At 45.2% G+C, this 24,719-nt stretch overlaps 2 protein-coding genes across 2 annotated transcripts in view; both read right to left on the minus strand.

The window, feature by feature from the left end:
• The window catches only part of LOC121578357 (receptor-type tyrosine-protein phosphatase F), a 231,295-nt gene that overhangs the window by 113,779 nt on the left and 92,797 nt on the right, over positions 1-24,719 (minus strand). The window lies entirely within an intron of this gene.
• Positions 13,969-24,719, minus strand: part of LOC121578383 — a 34,263-nt gene continuing 23,512 nt past the window's right edge. The window contains exon 8 of the mRNA XM_041892742.2: positions 13,969-14,484. Coding sequence (XP_041748676.2) covers positions 14,317-14,484 — 168 coding nt within the window. The 3' untranslated portion in view covers positions 13,969-14,316. The remainder of the gene's footprint in view (positions 14,485-24,719) is intronic.

Consider the following 24,719-nt stretch of genomic DNA (forward strand, 5'->3'; position numbering starts at 1 on the left):
TGCTAGCCTCTTATAGCTGCTAGTCTCTTATAGCTGCCAGTCTCTTATAGTCTCTTATAGCTGCTAGCCTCTTATAGCTGCCAGTCTCTTATAGCTGCTAGTCTCTTATAGCTGCCAGTCTCTTATAGCTGCTAGTCTCTTATAGCCTCTTATAGCTGCTAGTCTCTTATAGCTGCCAGTCTCTTATAGCTGCCAGTCTCTTATAGCTGCTAGCCTCTTATAGCTGCTAGCCTCTTATAGCTGCTAGTCTCTTATAGCTGCCAGTCTCTTATAGCTGCCAGTCTCTTATAGCTGCTAGTCTCTTATAGCCTCTTATAGCTGCTAGCCTCTTATAGCTGCTAGTCTCTTATAGCTGCTAGTCTCTTATAGCCAGTCTCTTATAGCTGCTAGTCTCTTATAGCCTCTTATAGCTGCTAGTCTCTTATAGCTGCTAGCCTCTTATAGCTGCCAGTCTCTTATAGCCTCTTATAGCTGCTAGTCTCTTATAGCTGCCAATAGTCTCTTATAGCTGCTAGCCTCTTATAGCTGCCAGTCTCTTATAGCTGCCAGTCTCTTATAGCTGCTAGCCTCTTATAGCTGCTAGCCTCTTATAGCTGCTAGTCTCTTATAGCTGCTAGCCTCTTATAGCTGCTAGCCTCTTATAGCTGCCAGTCTCTTATAGCTGCCAGTCTCTTATAGCTGCCAGTCTCTTATAGCTGCCAGTCTCTTATAGCTGCTAGTCTCTTATAGCCTCTTATAGCTGCCAGTCTCTTATAGCTGCTAGCCTCTTATAGCTGCTAGTCTCTTATAGCTGCTAGTCTCTTATAGCTGCTAGCCTCTTATAGCTGCTAGTCTCTTATAGCTGCTAGCCTCTTATAGCTGCTAGTCTCTTATAGCTGCCAGTCTCTTATAGCTGCTAGTCTCTTATAGCTGCTAGTCTCTTATAGCTGCTAGCCTCTTATAGCTGCTAGCCTCTTATAGCTGCTAGTCTCTTATAGCTGCCAGTCTCTTATAGCTGCCAGTCTCTTATAGCTGCTAGTCTCTTATAGCTGCTAGCCTCTTATAGCTGCTAGCCTCTTATAGCTGCTAGCCTCTTATAGCTGCCAGTCTCTTATAGCTGCTAGTCTCTTATAGCTGCTAGCCTCTTATAGCTGCTAGTCTCTTATAGCTGCTAGCCTCTTATAGCTGCTAGCCTCTTATAGCTGCTAGTCTCTTATAGCTGCTAGTCTCTTATAGCTGCCAGTCTCTTATAGCTGCCAGTCTCTTATAGCTGCTAGCCTCTTATAGCTGCCAGTCTCTTATAGCTGCTAGTCTCTTATAGCTGCTAGTCTCTTATAGCTGCTAGTCTCTTATAGCTGCTAGTCTCTTATAGCCTCTTCTAGTCTCTTATAGCTGCTAGTCTCTTATAGCTGCTAGCCTCTTATAGCCTTATAGCCTCTTATAGCTGCTAGTCTCTTATAGCTGCTAGCCTCTTATAGCTGCTAGTCTCTTATAGTCTCTTATAGCTGCTAGCCTCTTATAGCTGCTAGTCTCTTATAGCTGCTAGCCTCTTATAGCTGCTAGTCTCTTATAGCTGCTAGTCTCTTATAGCTGCCAGTCTCTTATAGCTGCTAGTCTCTTATAGCTGCTAGCCTCTTATAGCTGCTAGTCTCTTATAGCTGCTAGTCTCTTATAGCTGCCAGTCTCTTATAGCTGCTAGTCTCTTATAGCCTCTTATAGCTGCTAGTCTCTTATAGCTGCTAGCCTCTTATAGCTGCTAGCCTCTTATAGCTGCTAGCCTCTTATAGCTGCTAGTCTCTTATAGCTGCTAGTCTCTTATAGCTGCCAGTCTCTTATAGCTGCCAGTCTCTTATAGCTGCTAGCCTCTTATAGCTGCCAGTCTCTTATAGCTGCCAGTCTCTTATAGCTGCTAGTCTCTTATAGCTGCTAGTCTCTTATAGCTGCTAGTCTCTTATAGCTGCTAGCCTCTTATAGCTGCTAGCCTCTTATAGCTGCTAGTCTCTTATAGCTGCCAGTCTCTTATAGCCTCTTATAGCTGCCAGTCTCTTATAGCTGCTAGTCTCTTATAGCCTCTTATAGCTGCTAGTCTCTTATAGCTGCTAGCCTCTTATAGCTGCTAGTCTCTTATAGCTGCTAGTCTCTTATAGCTGCCAGTCTCTTATAGCTGCTAGTCTCTTATAGCTGCTAGTCTCTTATAGCTGCTAGTCTCTTATAGCTGCTAGTCTCTTATAGCTGCCAGTCTCTTATAGCTGCCAGTCTCTTATAGCTGCTAGTCTCTTATAGCCTCTTATAGCTGCTAGTCTCTTATAGCTGCTAGTCTCTTATAGCTGCCAGTCTCTTATAGCTGCTAGTCTCTTATAGCTGCTAGCCTCTTATAGCTGCTAGCCTCTTATAGCTGCTAGTCTCTTATAGCTGCTAGTCTCTTATAGCTGCTAGTCTCTTATAGCTGCTAGCCTCTTATAGCTGCTAGCCTCTTATAGCTGCTAGTCTCTTATAGCTGCTAGTCTCTTATAGCTGCTAGTCTCTTATAGCTGCCAGTCTCTTATAGCTGCTAGTCTCTTATAGCTGCCAGTCTCTTATAGCTGCCAGTCTCTTATAGCTGCTAGTCTCTTATAGCTGCTAGTCTCTTATAGCTGCTAGCCTCTTATAGCTGCTAGCCTCTTATAGCTGCTAGCCTCTTATAGCTGCTAGTCTCTTATAGCCTCTTATAGCTGCTAGTCTCTTATAGCTGCCAGTCTCTTATAGCCTCTTATAGCTGCTAGTCTCTTATAGCTGCTAGCCTCTTATAGCTGCTAGTCTCTTATAGCTGCTAGCCTCTTATAGCTGCTAGTCTCTTATAGCTGCTAGCCTCTTATAGCTGCTAGTCTCTTATAGCCTCTTATAGCTGCTAGTCTCTTATAGCTGCCAGTCTCTTATAGCTGCTAGTCTCTTATAGCTGCTAGTCTCTTATAGCCTCTTATAGCTGCTAGTCTCTTATAGCTGCCAGTCTCTTATAGCTGCTAGTCTCTTATAGCTGCCAGTCTCTTATAGCTGCTAGTCTCTTATAGCCTCTTATAGCTGCTAGTCTCTTATAGCTGCTAGCCTCTTATAGCTGCCAGTCTCTTATAGCTGCTAGTCTCTTATAGCTGCTAGTCTCTTATAGCTGCTAGTCTCTTATAGCTGCTAGTCTCTTATAGCTGCTAGTCTCTTATAGCTGCCAGTCTCTTATAGCTGCTAGTCTCTTATAGCTGCCAGTCTCTTATAGCTGCCAGTCTCTTATAGCTGCTAGTCTCTTATAGCTGCCAGTCTCTTATAGCTGCTAGTCTCTTATAGCTGCTAGTCTCTTATAGCTGCTAGCCTCTTATAGCTGCTAGTCTCTTATAGCTGCTAGCCTCTTATAGCTGCCAGTCTCTTATAGCTGCCAGTCTCTTATAGCTGCTAGCCTCTTATAGCTGCTAGTCTCTTATAGCTGCCAGTCTCTTATAGCCTCTTATAGCTGCTAGTCTCTTATAGCTGCCAGTCTCTTATAGCTGCTAGCCTCTTATAGCTGCTAGTCTCTTATAGCTGCTAGCCTCTTATAGCTGCCAGTCTCTTATAGCCTCTTATAGCTGCTAGTCTCTTATAGCTGCTAGTCTCTTATAGCTGCTAGTCTCTTATAGCTGCTAGTCTCTTATAGCTGCCAGTCTCTTATAGCTGCTAGTCTCTTATAGCTGCTAGTCTCTTATAGCTGCTAGTCTCTTATAGCTGCTAGTCTCTTATAGCTGCTAGCCTCTTATAGCTGCTAGCCTCTTATAGCTGCTAGTCTCTTATAGCTGCCAGTCTCTTATAGCCTCTTATAGCTGCTAGTCTCTTATAGCTGCCAGTCTCTTATAGCTGCTAGCCTCTTATAGCTGCTAGTCTCTTATAGCCTCTTATAGCTGCTAGCCTCTTATAGCTGCTAGTCTCTTATAGCTGCCAGTCTCTTATAGCTGCTAGTCTCTTATAGCTGCTAGTCTCTTATAGCTGCTAGTCTCTTATAGCTGCTAGTCTCTTATAGCTGCTAGCCTCTTATAGCTGCCAGTCTCTTATAGCCTCTTATAGCTGCTAGCCTCTTATAGCTGCTAGCCTCTTATAGCTGCTAGTCTCTTATAGCTGCTAGTCTCTTATAGCTGCCAGTCTCTTATAGCTGCTAGTCTCTTATAGCTGCCAGTCTCTTATAGCTGCTAGTCTCTTATAGCTGCCAGTCTCTTATAGCTGCTAGTCTCTTATAGCTGCCAGCCTCTTATAGCTGCTAGTCTCTTATAGCTGCCAGTCTCTTATAGCCTCTTATAGCTGCTAGCCTCTTATAGCTGCTAGTCTCTTATAGCTGCCAGTCTCTTATAGCTGCCAGTCTCTTATAGCTGCTAGTCTCTTATAGCTGCTAGTCTCTTATAGCTGCCAGTCTCTTATAGCAGTCTCTTATAGCTGCTAGTCTCTTATAGCTGCCAGTCTCTTATAGCCTCTTATAGCTGCTAGTCTCTTATAGCTGCCAGTCTCTTATAGCCTCTTATAGCTGCTAGTCTCTTATAGCTGCTAGTCTCTTATAGCTGCTAGCCTCTTATAGCTGCTAGTCTCTTATAGCTGCCAGTCTCTTATAGCCTCTTATAGCTGCTAGTCTCTTATAGCTGCCAGTCTCTTATAGCTGCTAGTCTCTTATAGCTGCTAGTCTCTTATAGCCTCTTATAGCTGCTAGTCTCTTATAGCTGCCAGTCTCTTATAGCCTCTTATAGCTGCTAGTCTCTTATAGCTGCCAGTCTCTTATAGCTGCTAGCCTCTTATAGCTGCTAGTCTCTTATAGCTGCCAGTCTCTTATAGCCTCTTATAGCTGCTAGTCTCTTATAGCTGCCAGTCTCTTATAGCTGCCAGTCTCTTATAGCTGCTAGCCTCTTATAGCTGCTAGTCTCTTATAGCTGCCAGTCTCTTATAGCCTCTTATAGCTGCTAGTCTCTTATAGCTGCCAGTCTCTTATAGCTGCCAGTCTCTTATAGCTGCCAGTCTCTTATAGCTGCTAGTCTCTTATAGCTGCTAGTCTCTTATAGCCTCTTATAGCTGCTAGTCTCTTATAGCTGCCAGTCTCTTATAGCTGCCAGTCTCTTATAGCTGCCAGTCTCTTATAGCTGCTAGCCTCTTATAGCTGCTATCCTCTTATAGCTGCCAGTCTCTTATAGCTGCCAGTCTCTTATAGCTGCCAGTCTCTTATAGCTGCCAGTCTCTTATAGCTGCCAGTCTCTTATAGCTGCTATCCTCTTATAGCTGGGCCGGGTCTACCAATGGGTAGAGAGGAGGGAAATTTAGCAACTCTTGGAGGTCAATGGAATAAAATAAAATAAACGTCTTTATTGTTAAAAGTAGAATCGGAACGTTCCTGCTTTTGACCTTTTTCTCCCTTTTTAGCACAAACTCCCAGGACTCCCTGGACAGCAGTGGCACTACTCACTGAGTCGGCTATCCTGGTTAAATAAATACACTGTCACTGAGTCGACTATCCTGGTTAAATAAATACACTGTCACTGAGTCGACTATCCTGGTGAAATAAATACACTGTCACCGAGTCGACTATCCTGGTGAAATAAATACACTGTCACTGAGTCGACTATCCTGGTGAAATAAATACATTGGCACCGAGTCGACTATCCTGGTGAAATAAATACACTGTCACTGAGTCGACTATCCTGGTGAAATAAATACACTGTCACTGAGTCGACTATCCTGGTGAAATAAATACACTGTCACTGAGTCGACTATCCTGGTGAAATAAATACACTGTCACTGAGTCGACTATCCTGGTGAAATAAATACACTGTCACTGAGTCGACTATCCTGGTGAAATAAATACATTGGCACCGAGTCGACTATCCTGGTGAAATAAATACACTGTCACTGAGTCGACTATCCTGGTGAAATAAATACATTGGCACTGAGTCGGCTATCCTGGTGAAATAAATACATTGGCACCGAGTCGACTATCCTGGTGAAATAAATACACTGGCACTGAGTCGACTATCCTGGTGAAATAAATACATTGGCACTGAGTCGACTATCCTGGTGAAATAAATACACTGGCACTGAGTCGACTATCCTGGTGAAATAAATACATTGGCACCGAGTCGACTATCCTGGTGAAATAAATACACTGGCACTGAGTCGACTATCCTGGTGAAATAAATACATTGGCACTGAGTCGGCTATCCTGGTGAAATAAATACATTGGCACCGAGTCGACTATCCTGGTGAAATAAATACATTGGCACTGAGTCGGCTATCCTGGTGAAATAAATACATTGGCACCGAGTCGACTATCCTGGTGAAATAAATACATTGGCACTGAGTCGACTATCCTGGTTAAATACATTCAATGAAACGGATAGGTATAGCTGTAAACCCTGTTAAATCTTCAGCTCATTTACACAGCCATCACAAAAGAGACAGTCACAACAGGATGCATGTATAATTTGATGGGTTCACTGCCTCAGCTCAATATCCTGTAGGATTTCCCCTTTTAACAGAACCCTCATTGATCTGCTGCTGTTCCTGTGGAATTCCAGCCTGGATCAGTTTACCTTGTTACCTTGTAGGTCGCACCGTGTTCTGTGTTCTGGTCTCCAACTAGACGTCCCAACTGTGTGTGTGGAACGTCCCCCCCCCCGTCTCCTCCCAACGACCCTACCAGTGCTGACAGAGCCCCCATTGTCCACCTGTGGCCAGCCATCCGCTCATCCGTTCCTAATCCCTGCCCCTCCGTCATGGTTCAGACATCACGCCTGCTACGCTTTTGAAGGCTAGGGGGATCAAGGATCACTGCTGATGGATAAATATCTTCCATCTCCCCAAAAAGACTTTGATGAACCCTTGTGGCCAAGTAGTGATAGATGACATGGAAAGTAGTGATAGATGATGTCATGGAAAGTAGTGATAGATGATGTCATGGAAAGTAGTGACAGATGATGTCATGGAAAGTAGTGATAGATGACATGGAAAGTAGTGATAGATGATGTCATGGAAAGTAGTGATAGATGATGTCATGGAAAGTAGTGACAGATGATGTCATGGAAAGTAGTGATAGATGATGTCATGGAAAGTAGTGATAGATGATGTCATGGAAAGTAGTGATAGATGATGTCATGTAAAGTAGTGATAGATGATGTCATGGAAAGTAGTGACAGATGATGTCATGGAAAGTAGTGATAGATGATGTCATGGAAAGTAGTGATAGATGACATGGAAAGTATTCAGACCCCTTAACTTTTTCCACATTTTGTTATGTTACAGCCTTATTTTAAAATTGATTAAATAAAACGTTTTCCTCAGCAATCTACACACAATACCCCATAATGACAGTGAAAACAGGTTTTTAGATATTTTTGCACATTTATAAAAAAACAAAAACAGAAATACCTTATTTACATAATTATTCAGACCCTTAGCTATGAGACTCGAAATTCAGCTCAGGTGCATCCTGTTTCCATTGATCATCCTTGAGATGTTTCTACAACTTGATTGGAGTCCACCTGTGGTAAATTCAATTGATTGGACATGATTTGGAAAGGCACACACCTGTATATAAGGTCCCACAGTTGACAGTGCATGTCAGAGCAAAAAACCAAGCCATGAGGTCGAAGGGAATTGTCCGTAGAGCTCCGAGACAGGGTTGTGTCGAGGCACAGATCTGGGGAAGGGTACCAAAAAATGTCTGCAGCATTGAAGATCCCCAAGAACACAGTGGCCTCCATCATTCTTATATGGAAGAAGTTTGGAACCACCAAGACTCTTCCTAGAGTTGGCCGCCCGGCCAAACTGAGCAATCAGGGGAGAAGGGCCTTGGTCAGGGAGGTGACCAAGAACCCGATGGTCACTCAGAGCTCTAGAGTTCCTTTGTGGAGATGGGAGAACCTTCCAGAAGGACAACCATCTCTGCAGCACTCCACCAAGTGGCCAGACGGAAGCCACTTCTCAGTAAAAGGCACATGACAGCCCGCTTGGAGTTTGTCAAAAGGCACCTAAAGACTCTCAGACCATGAGAAACAAGATTCTCTGGTCTGATGAAACCAAGATTGAACTCTTTGGCTGAATGCCAAGTCTGGAGGAAACCTGGCACCATCCCTACGGTGAAGCATGGTGGTGGCAACATCATGCTGTGGGGATGTTTTTCAGCAGCAGGGACTGGGAGACTAGTAAGGATCGAGGCAAAGATGAACGGAGCAAAGTACAGAGAGATCCTTGATGAAAACCTGCTCCAGAGCGCTCAGAACCTCAGACTGGGGCGAAGGTTCACCTTCCAACAGGACAACGACCCTAAGCACACAGCCAAGACAACGTAGGAGTGGCTTCGAGACAAGTCTCTGAATGTCCTTGAGTGGCCCAGCCAGAGCCCAGACTTGAATCCGATCGAACATCTCTGGAGAGACCTGAAAATAGCTGTGCAGCAATTCTCCCCATCCAACCTGACAGAGCTTGAGAGGATCTGCAGAGAAGAATGGGAGAAACTTCCCAAATACAGGTGTGCCAAGCTTGTAGTGTCATACCCAAGAAGACTCAATGTTGTAATCGCTGCCTAAGGTGCTTCAACAAAGTACTGAGTAAAGGGTCTGAATACTTATGTAAATGTGATATTTCCGTTTCTTTATTTTTATATAAATTAGCAAAAATGTATAAAAACCTGTTTTTGCTTTGTCATTATGGGGAATTGTGTGTAGATTGATGAGGAAAAAAAACAATTTAATACATTTTAGAATAAGGCTGTAACATAACAAAATGTGGAAAAAGTCAAGGGGTCTGAATACTTTCCGAAGGCACTGTATGATGACATGGAAGGCAGTGATAGATAATGATATGCAAAGTATTGATAGATAATGATATGGAAAGTATTGATAGATAATGACATGGAAAGTACTGTTAGATGTCATGGAAAGTGATCATGCCGTTTAATCAGCTTCTTGATATGCCACACCTGTCAGGTGGATGGATTATCTTGGCAAAGGAGAAATGCTCACTAACAGCGACGTAAACAAATTTGTGCACAACATTTGAGAGAAATAAGCTTTTTGTGCGTATGGAAAATTTCGGGGATCTTTTGTTTCAGCTCATGAAACCAACACTTTATATTTTTGTTCAGTGTAGTTGTGGTGAGTGCAGAGGAGACCTACATGTACTGTGAGAGACTTCAGGATACACAACAAGTACACTACCAAGATTATTTTTTCAAACCATTTTATTTTTAAACATGAAGTAGTACAAACATTTGGATAGATCTTTCATTAATCAATTAAGATTTCTATAAAAAGTAATATATACACATGATAAAATGAGCATCCAGAGTATGGTTTAATTATGCCTTCGAATAAAAATGGTGCAAGTGCTTTTAGTATTGTCAAGTCTGTGTTCAGTATATCTGTAGGCCTAGATCAGACTGTTTAAAGTGTTCAGTATATCTGCAGGCCTAGATCTATCTTCAGACTGTTTAAAGTGTTCAGTATATCTGTAGGCCTAGATCTATCTTCAGACTCCCACAGCAGGTCTACTGTCTTTGTAAAACTAGTTGAGCATGGCATCTCAAAATATCAATTTTCCTGAGAACACACCATTGAGTTGGCTGAGCAGGAGAACATATATCAAGTCCAATGACACATTCAGAAAGTAAGACATGGTATAGTTACATATAAAAACGGACAAATATACATATTCTAAATGCACAACCATAGGTATAAAACAAAAAATACAACGCCAAACACATTCAAAACAAACAATCTCTTGAAAAATGGCTACCCCAAGGCAACCACGGTTTCACTGAGAACAGAGAGTATGGAGTAGGTTCATATACATTAAAAAGGGGCAGCGCTGCTTAGTGCTTCCAAACCCAACAGACATCCTAACCCCGGGCACATGTGGAAACAGACCTTTGGAAAACTGAAGAGCTTGAGTAGAGTTTAGTGTTGTTTCAGGTAGAGAGATGCTAGATGCTAGTCAGGGAGATGCCACAGAAGGTTTCCATCCTGAATTAGCTCAAGGCACTGATATCCTGGTAGAAATTACATCATTTAGGCTCAACACCAGACACAGTAAATACAATTGCTAGCTGTTAGCAAAGCAGTTGAGTGACAGGTAGTGTAACTGATGAAGTAACACCAAAGCAGTTGAGTGACAGGTAGTGTAACTGATGAAGTAACACCAAAGCAGTTGAGTGACAGGTAGTGTAACTGATGAAGTAACACCAAAGCAGTTGAGTGACAGGTAGTGTAACTGATGAAGTAACACCAAAGCAGTTGAGTGACAGGTAGTGTAACTGATGAAGTAACACCAAAGCAGTTGAGTGACAGGTAGTGTAACCGATGAGAAGTAACACCAAAGCAGTTGAGTGACAGGTAGTGTAACTGATGAAGTAACACCAAAGCAGTTGAGTGACAGGTAGTGTAACTGATGAAGTAACACCAAAGCAGTTGAGTGACAGGTAGTGTAACTGATGAAGTAACACTAAAGCTAGAAATGAATGGTACTGCGCTGGCTAGCTGAACCAGACCTGGGTTAAAATACTATTTGCAATCTTTCAAATACTTCAAGCGTTTGTTTAAGCCTGCCTGGAGTGCCAGGTGGATGGGGTTTGTACTTTTGGGACTTTTCTATTGGTTCCATTGAAACAGGCAAGCTCAATCAAGCACAGCTAAAGTATTGAAAATTATTTTAAATAGTATTTGAACCCTCTTGCCAGAGAGAAGAGCGTATTAATAAAAAAGCTTACAAAACACTCGCCATCAAACCAATACATCCAGTAACCATCAGACCAATACATCCAGTAACCATCAGACCAATACATCCAGTAACCATCAGACCAATACATCCAGTAACCATCAGACCAATACATCCAGTAACCATCAGACCAATACATCCAGTAACCATCAGACCAATACATCCAGTAACCATCAGACCAATACATCCAGTAACCATCAGACCAATACATCCAGTAACCATCAGACCAATACATCCAGTAACCATCAGACCAATACATCCAGTAACCATCAGACCAATACATCCAGTAACCATCAGACCAATACATCCAGTAACCATCAGACCAATACATCCAGTAACCATCAGACCAATACATCCAGTAACCATCAGACCAATACATCCAGTAACCATCAGACCAATACATCCAGTAACCATCAGACCAATACATCCAGTAATACTGGTAATAACTTCCCCAGCCCTCATTAGGGGCCAGCAGTTTTTAACTGTAACAATTAGCATGTTAGGTACACACGGCGCAGCTGAACCGTGTAGCGGTGACACAATCAAACCAACTGACATAAATGGTTCATTAATGTCTACTTTAGTGGCAGGGGCCAGACACTAGAATTGTCATTCAAAACAAGAGTAAGTTAATCAGGCTAATTGTTCTGAACCATCTTCATTAACATAATATTGCCGTTGAGTATGACAGGCCACCGCGGATGGAACGAGGCGAGTCTATATGAGTTGAGTTCCACTGGCGTGTGAATGGGGGGAGTTCCCACTGTAGGCTGTGCTGATGACGGAAACAGATTTTCAGAATAACAATGTTTGACTACAGGGTGACAAGTGCAGCTGGGGTTAAGGGATGTTTGGTAGCCTGCAGGATGTTGTGGAGCTGTGGTTAAGGGATGTTTGGTAGCCTGCAGGATGTTGTGCAGCTGTGGTTAAGGGATGTTTGGTAGCCTGCAGGATGTTGTGGAGCTGTGGTTAAGGGATGTTTGGTTGCCTGCATGATGTTGTGGAGCTGTGGTTAAGGGATGTTTGGTTGCCTGCATGATGTTGTGTAGCTGTGATTAAGGGATGTTTGGTAGCCTGCAGGATGTTGTGGAGCTGTGGTTAAGGGATGTTTGGTAGCCTGCAGGATGTTGTGGAGCTGTGGTTAAGGGATGTTTGGTAGCCTGCAGGATGTTGTGGAGCTGTGATTAAGGGATGTTTGGTAGCCTGCAGGATGCTGTGGAGCTGTGGTTAAGGGATGTTTGGTAGCCTGTATGATGTTGTGGAGCTGTGATTAAGGGATGTTTGGTAGCCTGCAGGATGTTGTGGAGCTGTGGTTAAGGGATGTTTGGTAGCCTGCAGGATGTTGTGGAGCTGTGGTTAAGGGATGTTTGGTAGCCTGCATGATGTTGTGGAGCTGTGGTTAAGGGATGTTTGGTAGCCTGCAGGATGTTGTGGAGCTGTGGTTAAGGGATGTTTGGTAGCCTGCATGATGTTGTGGAGCTGTGGTTAAGGGATGTTTGGTAGCCTGCATGATGTTGTGGAGCTGTGGTTAAGGGATGTTTGGTAGCCTGCATGATGTTGTGGAGCTGTGGTTAAGGGATGTTTGGTAGCCTGCAGGATGTTGTGAAGCTGTGGTTAAGGGATGTTTGGTAGCCTGCATGATGTTGTGGAGCTGTGGTTAAGGGATGTTTGGTAGCCTGCATGATGTTGTGTAGCTGTGATTAAGGGATGTTTGGTAGCCTTCAGGATGTTGTGGAGCTGTGGTTAAGGGATGTTTGGTAGCCTGCAGGATGTTGTGGAGCTGTGATTAAGGGATGTTTGGTAGCCTGCAGGATGTTGTGGAGCTGTGATTAAGGGATGTTTGGTAGCCTGTATGATGTTGTGTAGCTGTGATTAAGGGATGTTTGGTAGCCTGCAGGATGTTGTGGAGCTGTGATTAAGGGATGTTTGGTAGCCTGCAGGATGTTGTGGAGCTGTGGTTAAGGGATGTTTGGTAGCCTGCAGGATGTTGTGGAGCTGTGGTTAAGGGATGTTTGGTAGCCTGCATGATGTTGTGGAGCTGTGATTAAGGGATGTTTGGTAGCCTGCAGGATGTTGTGGAGCTGTGGTTAAGGGATGTTTGGTAGCCTGCATGATGTTGTGGAGCTGTGGTTAAGGGATGTTTGGTAGCCTGCAGGATGTTGTGGAGCTGTGGTTAAGGGATGTTTGGTAGCCTGCAGGATGTTGTGGAGCTGTGGTTAAGGGATGTTTGGTAGCCTACATGATGTTGTGGAGCTGTGATTAAGGGATGTTTGGTAGCCTGCAGGATGCTGTGGAGCTGTGGTTAAGGGATGTTTGGTAGCCTGTATGATGTTGTGGAGCTGTGATTAAGGGATGTTTGGTAGCCTGCAGGACGTTGTGGAGCTGTGATTAAGGGATGTTTGGTAGCCTGCAGGATGTTGTGGAGCTGTGGTTAAGGGATGTTTGGTAGCCTGCAGGATGTTGTGGAGCTGTGGTTAAGGGATGTTTGGTAGCCTGCATGATGTTGTGGAGCTGTGGTTAAGGGATGTTTGGTAGCCTGCATGATGTTGTGGAGCTGTGGTTAAGGGATGTTTGGTAGCCTGCATGATGTTGTGGAGCTGTGGTTAAGGGATGTTTGGTAGCCTGGATGATGTTGTGGAGCTGTGGTTAAGGGATTTTTGGTAGCCTGCAGGATGTTGTGGAGCTGTGGTTAAGGGATGTTTGGTAGCCTGCATGATGTTGTGGAGCTGTGGTTAAGGGATGTTTGGTAGCCTGCATGATGTTGTGTAGCTGTGATTAAGGGATGTTTGGTAGCCTTCAGGATGTTGTGGAGCTGTGGTTAAGGGATGTTTGGTAGCCTGCAGGATGTTGTGGAGCTGTGATTAAGGGATGTTTGGTAGCCTGCAGGATGTTGTGGAGCTGTGATTAAGGGATGTTTGGTAGCCTGTATGATGTTGTGTAGCTGTGATTAAGGGATGTTTGGTAGCCTGCAGGATGTTGTGGAGCTGTGATTAAGGGATGTTTGGTAGCCTGCAGGATGTTGTGGAGCTGTGGTTAAGGGATGTTTGGTAGCCTGCAGGATGTTGTGGAGCTGTGGTTAAGGGATGTTTGGTAGCCTGCATGATGTTGTGGAGCTGTGATTAAGGGATGTTTGGTAGCCTGCAGGATGTTGTGGAGCTGTGGTTAAGGGATGTTTGGTAGCCTGCATGATGTTGTGGAGCTGTGGTTAAACAAAACAACAAAAACGAAATCATTAGCAACAACTGAGTGATCTATGTGATAAAAAGGTACTCTTATACTTTATTAAAAACACAATGTATATATTTTTTAATTGTTGTGTGACAGCTAGAATAGACTATGAGGCCCCTGAAGCCTTTCTGGTCTTAAGGGCCAAAAAGCTAGTTTGGTAAATTAGTTTAAATGGAGTCTGATTCAACAGATGCCTAACCTGGCAGTTTAGAAAACTGCACACATCTAAAACCTGCAGATCGTGAAGAATAACCTAGTTTCTCATACTTGATACAGATCCACTGTCTGTGATGACCCAAGTGGTACTCTATTCCATGTGAAGTACTATATAGGGAACAGGGTGCCATTTGGGCCGTGACCAGGGTTAAAAGGTCATATGCTGAGTGTGATGCTTTGGATGGTGTTAGCAGGGATCCTGGTGTCTGTTTCCTCTCCATTGATCCTGAAGATGACGTGTGTGTTGTTGGGGATGGTGCTGGTGGCCGTCAGGGGCTTTCCCAGCCAGCCGGGAGCTCCACGCTTAAACATCTTTACTGTCATCTACAGGGGAGGACAGAAGAGATGTAGGGTGAATCATATTTACTGTCATCTACAGGGGAGGACAGAGGAGATGTAGGGTGAATCATCTTATTTGTTGTATCTTTATTTCCATAGTGGTCCTCCACATGTAAAGCGTCCATCTAATTTCATAAACTAATACATTTTTCTAATAAACTAAATACATTTTCTAATAAACTAAATACATTTTTCTAATAAACTATTGTTTGATGGTCGGCTTAGAGGTGAAGGTGTCTCTGACCGTCTGTGACCTCTCTCTCTCAGGGGTCAGTGGGGACTGTGACCTCTGACCTCAGGTCTATACCTCTACAGACACTCATGGCCTTCACCTCTGACCTCTAGCTATATTGACAAGCTGTTGCTTCCTCTGTCTGGGGGGGCTGTGAGGGAGCAGAGGAAAGGAGGAACAAATAAAGCATTGGGCTGGGATTCAGTCACACTGCAGGTTATAGGCCTTGTGGCCTTCAAAGGCAATGGTCCCGCGTTCGCGGATATCCTATTCACGGTAAACGCTGCATATGTCGGCTCATCAGAAAATGACGCAATGCCTATAACCCGCGATCGAACTGAACCCCGGGCCCTATTCTATTCCATTCAATCTGGCCCCAGGTGTTGCTACCTCATGATCAGAGCTGCCAGTGAAAGAACGGCTTCCAAAAAATAAAAATAAATTAAAAAAATTGTCATTTAGCAGACACTCTTATCCAGAGCGACTTACAGGAGCAATTAGGGTTAAGTGCCTTGCTCAAGGGCACGTCGACAGATTTTTCACCTAGTCAGCTTGGGGATTATAACCAGCGACCTTTCGGTTACTGGCACAACGCTCTTAACCACTAAAGCTACCTGCCGCCCAGAAGACAGGTTTCCAAAAAAAGAAATAGGCTACCTAATTCAGTTTAATAATAGAATACTATGAATCCATTGTGACAGAGTCCCTCTTTCATCAGAGAAGAAAGAGAAACGTAGACATTTAATCTATTCCTACTGGGGAATACTGTAACTATCAGTGGATTTACACTATATATACACACAAAATGTGGACGCCCCTTCAAAATTAGTGGATTCAGCTATTTCAGCCACACCCGTTGCTGACAGGTGTATAAAACCGAGCACACAGCCATGCAATCTCCATAGACAAACATTGGCAGTAGAATGGGCCTGTACTGAAGAGCTCGGTCACTTTCAACGTGGCACCGTCGTAGGACGCCACCTTTCCAACAAGACAGTTCGTCAACATTCTGCCCTGCTAGAGCTGCCCCGGTCAACTGTAAGTGCTGTTATTGTGAAGTGGAAACGTCTAGGAGCAACAACGGATCAGCCACGAAGTGGTAGGCCACACAAGCTCACAGAACGGGACCACTGAGTGCTGAAGCGCGTAAAAATCGTCTGTCCTCGGTTGCAACACTCACTACCGAGTTCCAAACTGCCTCTGGAAGCAACGTCATCACAATAACTGTTTGTCGGGAGCTTCATCAAATGGGTTTCCATGGCCAAGCAGCCAATCACAAGCCTAAGATCACCATGCGTAATGCCAAGCGTCGGCTGGAGTGGTGTAAAGCTCGCCGCTATTGAACACTGGAACAGTGGAAACGCGTTCTCTGGAGTGATGAATCACGCTTCACCATCTGGCAGTCCGACAGACGGATCTGGGTTTAGCGGATGCCAGGAGAACACTACCTGCCCCAATGCATACTGACAACTAAAGTTTGGTGCAGGAGGAATAATGGTCTGGGGATGTTTTTCATGGTTCGGAAATGGTTTGTCGAGATCGGTGTGGAAGAACTTGACTGGCCTGCACAGAGTCCTGACCTCAACCTCATTGAACACCTTTGGGATGAATTGGAACGCCAACTGCGAGCCAGGCCTAATCGCCTAACATCAGTGCCGACCTCACTAATACTCTTGTGGCTGAATGGAAGCAAGTCCCCTGCAGCAATGTTCCAACATCTAGTGGAAAGCCTTCCCAGAAGAGTGGAGGCTGTTATAGCAGCAAAGGGGGGACCAACTCCATATTAATGCCCATGATTATGGAATGAGATGTTGGACGAGCAGGTGTCCACATACTTCTGGTCATGTGGTGTATTGTTTGGTATTGCCTTTTCTTTTGTATCCAAGTGGCACCCCCTATATCTGATGCTTTACAACATCTAGGGATAGCTATTATCTAACTGTCATTGTTCATGTCTTGACGTTTTAGCCCCTGCATCCATTGGACTTAATACGCTTCTTCAAGATCACCTATTCATGCTTTAGTCTGAGTGACAATAGATCTCTTAACAAGATTTAGACTTTCAGGTTATTGGAAGAACATCCATTTCAAAAGAATACTTATTTTTGTACATTTCTTATTTATCTGCATGTCCAAGAGGGATGGAAGTAGGGAACCTACATTACAACGGCCTTTACACAGCTCTAATCTTCTCTAGCTTTAACCCACCGTAGAGTAGACCATTTTTCAAATGATTATTTTGTCTCCATGTTCTTTCATGTCCAGGTACTCCATCCATAAATGGTTGGGGAGCCTTTCAGTTTAAAATGGCGGAGACAGTAGGAGTCCCAGTGTATCCGTCCTTGTCCGCCGTGGGAGTCACATTGTGGACGCCCAAATAGGTCTTTTATTACAAAGAACATCAAAAAGACATAAGCATGGTGTCCATCAGGAGGTGGGAAAACACCCTGCATGTTGGGAGTTAGGGTGAAGGGTCTAAATGGCACCCTATTTCCCTATGGCTCTGGTCAAAAGTAGTGCACTGAGTGGAGAATAGGGTGTCGTATAGGACACCGCCTTAGTCCTTTGTCTGCCATTGAAGATGATGATTCTAATAGTGAAGAGGTTTGTGGGTCAGGAGACTGATAAGAGTGGGTAGTGCTACACCTCCCTGAAGCCCTCCTAAAAATCACACCCTATTCCCTATATAGCGCACTACAAAACACAGCCCTCATCACCTGCAGCACGCCCTATCTGCTAGCTGTCCTTAAGATCTGTCAAAAGACAAGACACCACGTCACAAGTCATTTACTTTAGATATACACTACATGGCCAAAAGGTATGTGGACACCCCTTCAAATTAGTGGATTCGGCTGTTTCAGCCACACCTGTTACTAAACGTGTATAAAATGTAGTAGGCCACACAAGCGCATAGAACGGGACCGCCGAGTGCTGAAATCGTCTGTCCTCGGTTGCAACACTCCACTACCGAGTTCCATACTGCCTCTGGAAAGCAACGTCAGCACAAGAACTGTTCGTCGGGAGCTTCATGAAATGGGTTTCCATGGCCGAGCAGCCGCACAAAAGCCTAAGATCACCATGCGCGATGCCAAGCGTCGGCTGGAGTGGTGTAAAGCTCGCCGCCATTGAACTCTGGAGCAGTGAAAACGCGTTCTCCGGAGTGATGAATCACGCTTCACCATCTGGCAGTCCGACGGACGAATCTGGGTTTGGCGGATGCCAGGAGAACGCTACCTGCCCGAATGCATATTGTCAACTGTAAAGTTTGGTGGAGGATAAATAATGGTCTGGGGCTGTTTTTCATGGTTCGGGCTAGACCCCTTAGTTTCAGTGAAGGGAAATCTTAACACTACAGCATACAATGACATTCTAGACGATTCTGTGCTTCCAACTTTGTGGCAACAGTTTGGGGAAGGCCCTTTCCTGTTTCCGCATGACAATACCCCCGTCCACAAAGCGAGGTCCATACAGAAATGGTTTGTCAAGATCGGTGTGGAAGAACTTGACTGGCCTGCACAGAGCCCTGACCTCAACCCCATCGAACACCTTTGGGATGAATTGGAACGCCGACTGCGAGCCAGGCCTAATCGCCCAACATCAGTGCCCGACCTCACTAATGCTCTTGTGGCTGAATGGAAGCAAGTCCCAGCAGCAATGTTCCAACATCTAGTGGAAAGCCTTCCCAGAAGAGTGGAGGCTGTTATAGCAGCAAAGGAGGGGGACCAACTCCATATTAATTAATTGACAGGCAGAACGAACAAACAGACAGAGACAGGCAGACAGCTGTGACATAGGGCGTCAGACAGACAGACAGCTGTGACATAGGGCGTCAGACAGACAGACAGCTGTGACATAGGGCGTCAGACAGACAGCTGTGACATAGGGCGTCAGACAGACAGCTGTGACATAGGGCGTCAGACAGACAGACAGCTGTGACATAGGGCGTCAGACAGACAGACAGCTGTGACATAGGGCGTCAGACAGACAGACAGCTGTGACATAGGGCGTCAGACAGACAGACAGCTGTGACATAGGGCGTCAGACAGACAGACAGCTGTGACATAGGGCGTCAGACAGACAGACAGCTGTGACATAGGGCGTCAGACAGACAGACAGCTGTGATATAGGGCGTCAGACAGACAGACAGCTGTGATATAGGGCGTCAGACAGACAGACAGACAGCTGTGACATAGGGCGTCAGACAGACAGACAGCTGTGATATAGGGCGTCAGACAGACAGACAGCTGTGACATAGGGCGTCAGACAGACAGACAGCTGTGATATAGGGCGTCAGACAGACAGACAGCTGTGACAAGCGTCTGAGTGAAGAGAAGATTATCTGTGTCTGATATGATCCACAGTGGATCTACACTGATCTATCTGTTATCTTCACAACTATAGAGATATACAGATCTGATCTCACTAGCCTGGCCCCAGATCGGATCTCACTAGCCTGGCCCCAGATCGGATCTCACTAGCCTGGCCCCTGATCGGATCTCACTAGCCTGGCCCCAGATCGGATCTCACTAGCCTGGCCCCAGATCGGATCTCACTAGCCTGGCCCCAGATCGGATCTCACTAGCCTGGCCCCAGATCGGATCTCACTAGCCTGGCCCCTGATCGGATCTCACTAGCCTGGCCCCAGATCGGATCTCACTAGCCTGGCCCCAGATCGGATCTCACTAGCCTGGCCCCAGATCTGATCTCACTAGCCTGGCCCCAGATCTGATCTTACTAGCCTGGCCCCAGATCGGATCTCACTAGCCTGGCCCCAGATCGGATCTCACTAGCCTGGCCCCAGATCGGATCTCACTAGCCTGGCCCCAGATCTGATCTCACTAGCCTGGCCCCAGATCTGATCTCACTAGCCTGGCCCCAGATCGGATCTCACTAGCCTGGTCCCAGATCTGTTTCTGCTTTTGCCTTCTCCATTTTCATTGTCAAGCCAAACAGTTCCATAAGGAGTTGGCAAGAGAGCAGAAACAGACTGGCACCCAGGCTACATGATAATTCACCCAGGCTACATTATCATTCACCCAGGCTACATGATAATTGACCCAGGCTACATGATAATTCACCCAGGCAACATGATAATTGACCCAGGCTACATGATAATTCACCCAGGCTATTTCAACCCTAGTCCACTCACAACTTTGTCCCAGTTTCAATATCCATACTAGCATGGTGTACAGGTGTATTACACAGTGGTGGTTAAGCTTAGATACTGTTTCTCCCTCTGATTTGGTCTGTGTCTACAGTTAGAGATATTATCCTCAGAGAAGACCTTAGGGGGTTGCTACTGGTCCAGGCACGGAGAGGGGGAGAGGAGAGGGGGAGAGAGGGGGAGAGAGAGGAGAGGGGAGAGGAGGAGCGAGAGGAGAGAGGGGGAGGAGAGAGGGGAGATGAGAGGGGAGATGAGACGGGGGAGAGAGGAGAGGAGAAGAGAAGAGAGGGGTGGAGAGAGGAGGGGGGAGAGGAGGGTTAGAGAGAGGAGGGGGGAGGGGAGAGGAGAGGGTTAGAGAGAGGAGGGGGGAGGGGAGAGGAGAGAAGAGAGGGTTAGAGAGAGGAGGGGGGAGGGGGAGAGGAGAGAAGAGAGGGGTAGAGAGAGGAGGGGGGAGGGGGAGAGGAGAGGAGAGAAGAGATGGGTAGAGAGAGGAGGGAAGAGAGGGGTAGAGAGAGGAGGGGGAGGGGAGAGGAGAGAAGAGAGGGGTAGAGAGAGGAGGGGGGAGGGGGGAGGGGGAGGCCTGTGTGTGAGCCTCCACTGAGAGCACAGAGCCCTGAGGGAGAAGGATGGGAGTGGAGGGAGTCACACAGAGGACTAACCATCTCCTCTCCCCTCCCCCTCCTCTCTCTACCCCTCTCTCTCCATCTCCTCCCTCCTCTCTCTACCCCTCTCCTCTCCCCTCCTCTCTCTCCATCTCCTCCCTCCTCACTTACTTTCTGTGTCAGGGGACTTGTCAGGATGACTTCATCCAACCCTCAGCCCTCACATTTCAACAAGACAACTTTTCCTTTATTTTCCCGGCTGGTAAGTCACACATCCTACCGCTGGTTCACCCTTCCACCCTCTCAGAGCTGACGACAGACAGACAGCTCCATTTCCTTTGGAGGGAAATGACTTATGTTGTAAATGTCTGACAGATAGTGATCTATCTTCTCTGACTGAGAATGGATACTGGTGTCCCTGTGGTCTACCTGTAGGATTCTATAATTGGACCTTTGTTATTCCTAATCTATATCAATGACCTTGCTGCTATGTCTTCTACCGTACTTCCAATTCTCTTTGCTGATGATACCAATTTGATTTTATCACAAAATAATTTTGATTTACTAATTAATGAAGCCAACTCAGGTGTGGCCAAATTTTCTGAATGGTTCCAGATAATTTGTTTATCTTTAAATGTAAAAAAATAAAAAAAATACTTTATTGTATTCACTAGTAAAAATAAGAAATATTGTAAAAAATATAAAAAGATCCAGAATTCAACAGTGAAGAGGCGACTCTGGGATGCTGACCTTCTAGGCAGAGTTGCAAAGAAAAAGCCATCTCTCAGGACTGCCCATCTTAACCTTTTATTTTTATTGGCCAGTCTGAGATATGGCTTTTTCTTTGCAACTCTGCCTAGAAGGTCAGCATCCCGAAGTCGCCTCTTCACTGTTGACGTTGAGACTGGTGTTTTGCGGGTACTATTTAATGAAGCTGCCAGTTGAGGACCTGTGAGGCGCCTGTTTCTCAAACTAGACACTAATGTATTTGTCCTCTTGCTCAGTTGTGCACCGGGGCCTCCCACTCCTCTTTCTATTCTGGTTAGAGCCAGTTTGCGCTGTTCTGTGAAGGGAGTAGTACACAGCGTTGTACGAGATCTTCAGTTTCTTGGCAATTTCTCGCATGGAATAGCCTTCATTTCTCAGAACAAGAATAGACTGACGAGTTTCAGAAGGAAGTTCTCTGTTTCTGGCCATTTTGAGCCTGTAATCGAACCCACAATTGCTGATGCTCCAGATACTCAACTAGTCTCAAGAAGGCCAGTTTTATTGCTTCTTTAATCAGCACAACAGTTTTCAGCTGTGCTAACATAATTGCAAAAGGGTTTTCTAATGATCAATTAGCCTTTTAAAATGATAAACTTGGATTAGCAAACACAACGTGCCATTGGAACACAGGACTGATGGTTGCTGATAATGGGCCTCTGTACGCCTCTGTAGATATTCCATAAAAAAAAAAAAAAAGCCGTTTTCAGTTACAATAGCCATTTACAACATTAACAATGTCTACACTGTATTTCTGATCAATTTGATGTTATTTTAAAAAAGGGACAAAAAAATTGCTTTTCTTTAGAAAACAAGGACTTTTCTAAGTGACCCCAAACTTTTGAACGGTAGTGTAGATACTATATACAGGGTCAGTTCCAGTACCATATTAACAATGTGCAGGGATACTGGAGTGATGGAGGTAGATATGTATAGGGGTAAGGTGACTATATACAGGGTCAGTTCCAGTACCATATTAACAATGTGCAGGGATACTGGAGTGATGGAGGTAGATATGTATAGGGGTAAGGGGACTAGGCATCAGGATATATGATATAATAATTATAATAATAGGTCATTTAGCAGACGCTCTTATCCAGAGCGACTAACAGGAGCAATTATGGTTAAGTGCCTTGCTCAAGGGCACGTCGACAGATTTTTCACCTAGTCGGGCTCGGGGATTCGAACCAGCGACCTTTCGGGTTACTGGCACAACGCTCTTAACCACTAAAGCTACCTGCCGCCCGATAAACAGGGCAGCAGCAGCATAAATGATGACGTAACAGGGCTAACAGGACCAGCCGGAAGCCCTTAGAGGCCCAGCACCAATAACTATTTTAGATCCATTCACATCCCAGACCCAGACCGCTTACTTTATGGCTCTACAACATTAGTGCATTTCTGTGAGACGTTAAAATATGAACGTCCCCCCTTTTTCTCTCTTCAATGGGGGGGGGGGGGGTTGTCTGGTCGTCTGGCTTGACTGGACTTGAGAGCTACAAATCTAGCACTGATTTCATTTAGCCCTTCACAAACATGTCTTAATGTTGTTAACTCCAGTGCATTCACTGACAAACCTCTCTGTGACTCCATTAACTAAAGCAAAATGGGGTTTAAAAAGAGCATATTGATGCCCAGCGTTATTAAGGCTGATTATCAAGACAACAGACAACGGGCCAAAGTGTCTGCTAACTGGTTTATCTGGGATTCAACATAACCATAACAGATGGGAAACAGGGTTCTGAATTAGAATCTAGGCTGCGTCCCAAATGGCATGCCTATTTAGTGCACTACTTTTGACCAGGGCCCATAGGCAGGGGACATGCAGTGTGAGTGTGACATCACCAACTCATAACAAAACGTTACAACACAGATTGTTTTGATATACAGTGCATTCGGAAAGTATTCAGACCCCTTGACTCTTTCCACATTTTGTTAAGCAACAGCCTTATTCTAAAATTGATTTAAATGGTTTTTTCCCCCCTCAAATCTATACACAATACCCCATAATGACAAAGCGAAAACAGGTTTGTAGAAATGTTAGTAAATAAAAACAAAGAAATATCACATTTAAATAAGTATTCAAACCCTTTGCTATGAGACTCGAAATTGAGCACAGGTGAATCCTGTTTCCATTGATCATCCTTCAGATGTTTATACAACTTGATTGGAGTCCACCTGTGGTAAATTCAATTGATTGGACATGATTTGGAAAGGCACACACCTGTCTATATAAGGTCCCACAGTTGACAGAGCAAAAACCAAGCCATGAGGTCGAAGGAATTGTCCGTAGAGCTCCGAGACAGGGTTGTGTCGAGGCACAGATCTGGGGGAGGGTACCAAAAAAATTCTGCGGCATTGAAGGTACCGAAGAACACAGTGGCCTCCATCATTCTTAAATGGAAGAAGTTTGGAACCACCAAGAGTCTTCCTAGAGCTGGCCGCCCGGCCAAACTGAGCAATCGGGGGAGAAGGGCCTTGGTCAGGGAGGTGACCAAGAACCCAAATGGTCACTTTGACAGAGCTCTAGAGTTCCTCTGTGGAGATGGGAGAACCTTCCAGAAGGACAACCATCTCTGGGAGAACCACCATAACTCCACCAATCAGGCCTTTATGGAAGAGTGGCCAGACGGAAGCCACTCCTCAGTAAAAGGCACATGACAGCCCGCTTAGAGTTTGCCAAAAGGCACCTAAAGGACTCTCAGACCATGAGAAACACGATTCTCTGGAAGTCTGGAGGAAACCTAGCACCATCCCTACGGTGAAGCATGGTGGTGGCAGCATCATGCTGTGGGGATGTTTTTCAGCGGCAGGGACTGGGAGACTAGTCAGGATCGAGGGAAAGATGAACGGAGCAAAGTACCGAGAGATCCTTGATGAAAATCTGCTCCAGAGTGCTCAGGACCTCAGACTGGGGCGAAGGTTCACCTTCCAACAGGACAACGACCCTAAGCACACAGCCAAGACAACGCAGGAGCTGCTTCGGCACAAGTCTCTGAATGTCCTTGAGTGGCCCAGCCAGAGCCCAGACTTGAACCCGTTCTAACATCTCCGGAGAGACCTGAAAATAGCTGTGCAGCCACGCTCCCCATCCAACCTGACAGAGCTTGAGAGGATCTGCAGAGAAGAATACGAGAAACTCCCCAAATACAGGTGTGCCAAGCTTGTAGCGTCATACCCAAGAAGACTCGAGGCTGTAATCGCTGCCAAAGGTGCTTCAACAAAGGACAGGGTCTGAATACTTACGTAAATGTGATTTCCATTTTTTTTGTATTTTATACGATTGCAAAAGTTTCTAAAAACCTGGTTCTGATTTGTCATTACGGGGTAGATTGATGAGGAAAAAAAATCAATTTTAGAATAAGGCTGAAACGTAACAAAATGTGGAAAAAGTCAAGGGGTCTGAATACTTTCTGAATGCACTGTATTTGACTGTGGCCCCTGGACACGGGTAGAA

The sequence above is a fragment of the Coregonus clupeaformis genome, chromosome 1, assembly GCF_020615455.1.
Source record: "Coregonus clupeaformis isolate EN_2021a chromosome 1, ASM2061545v1, whole genome shotgun sequence".
NCBI classification, from domain to species: Eukaryota; Metazoa; Chordata; class Actinopteri; order Salmoniformes; family Salmonidae; genus Coregonus; species Coregonus clupeaformis.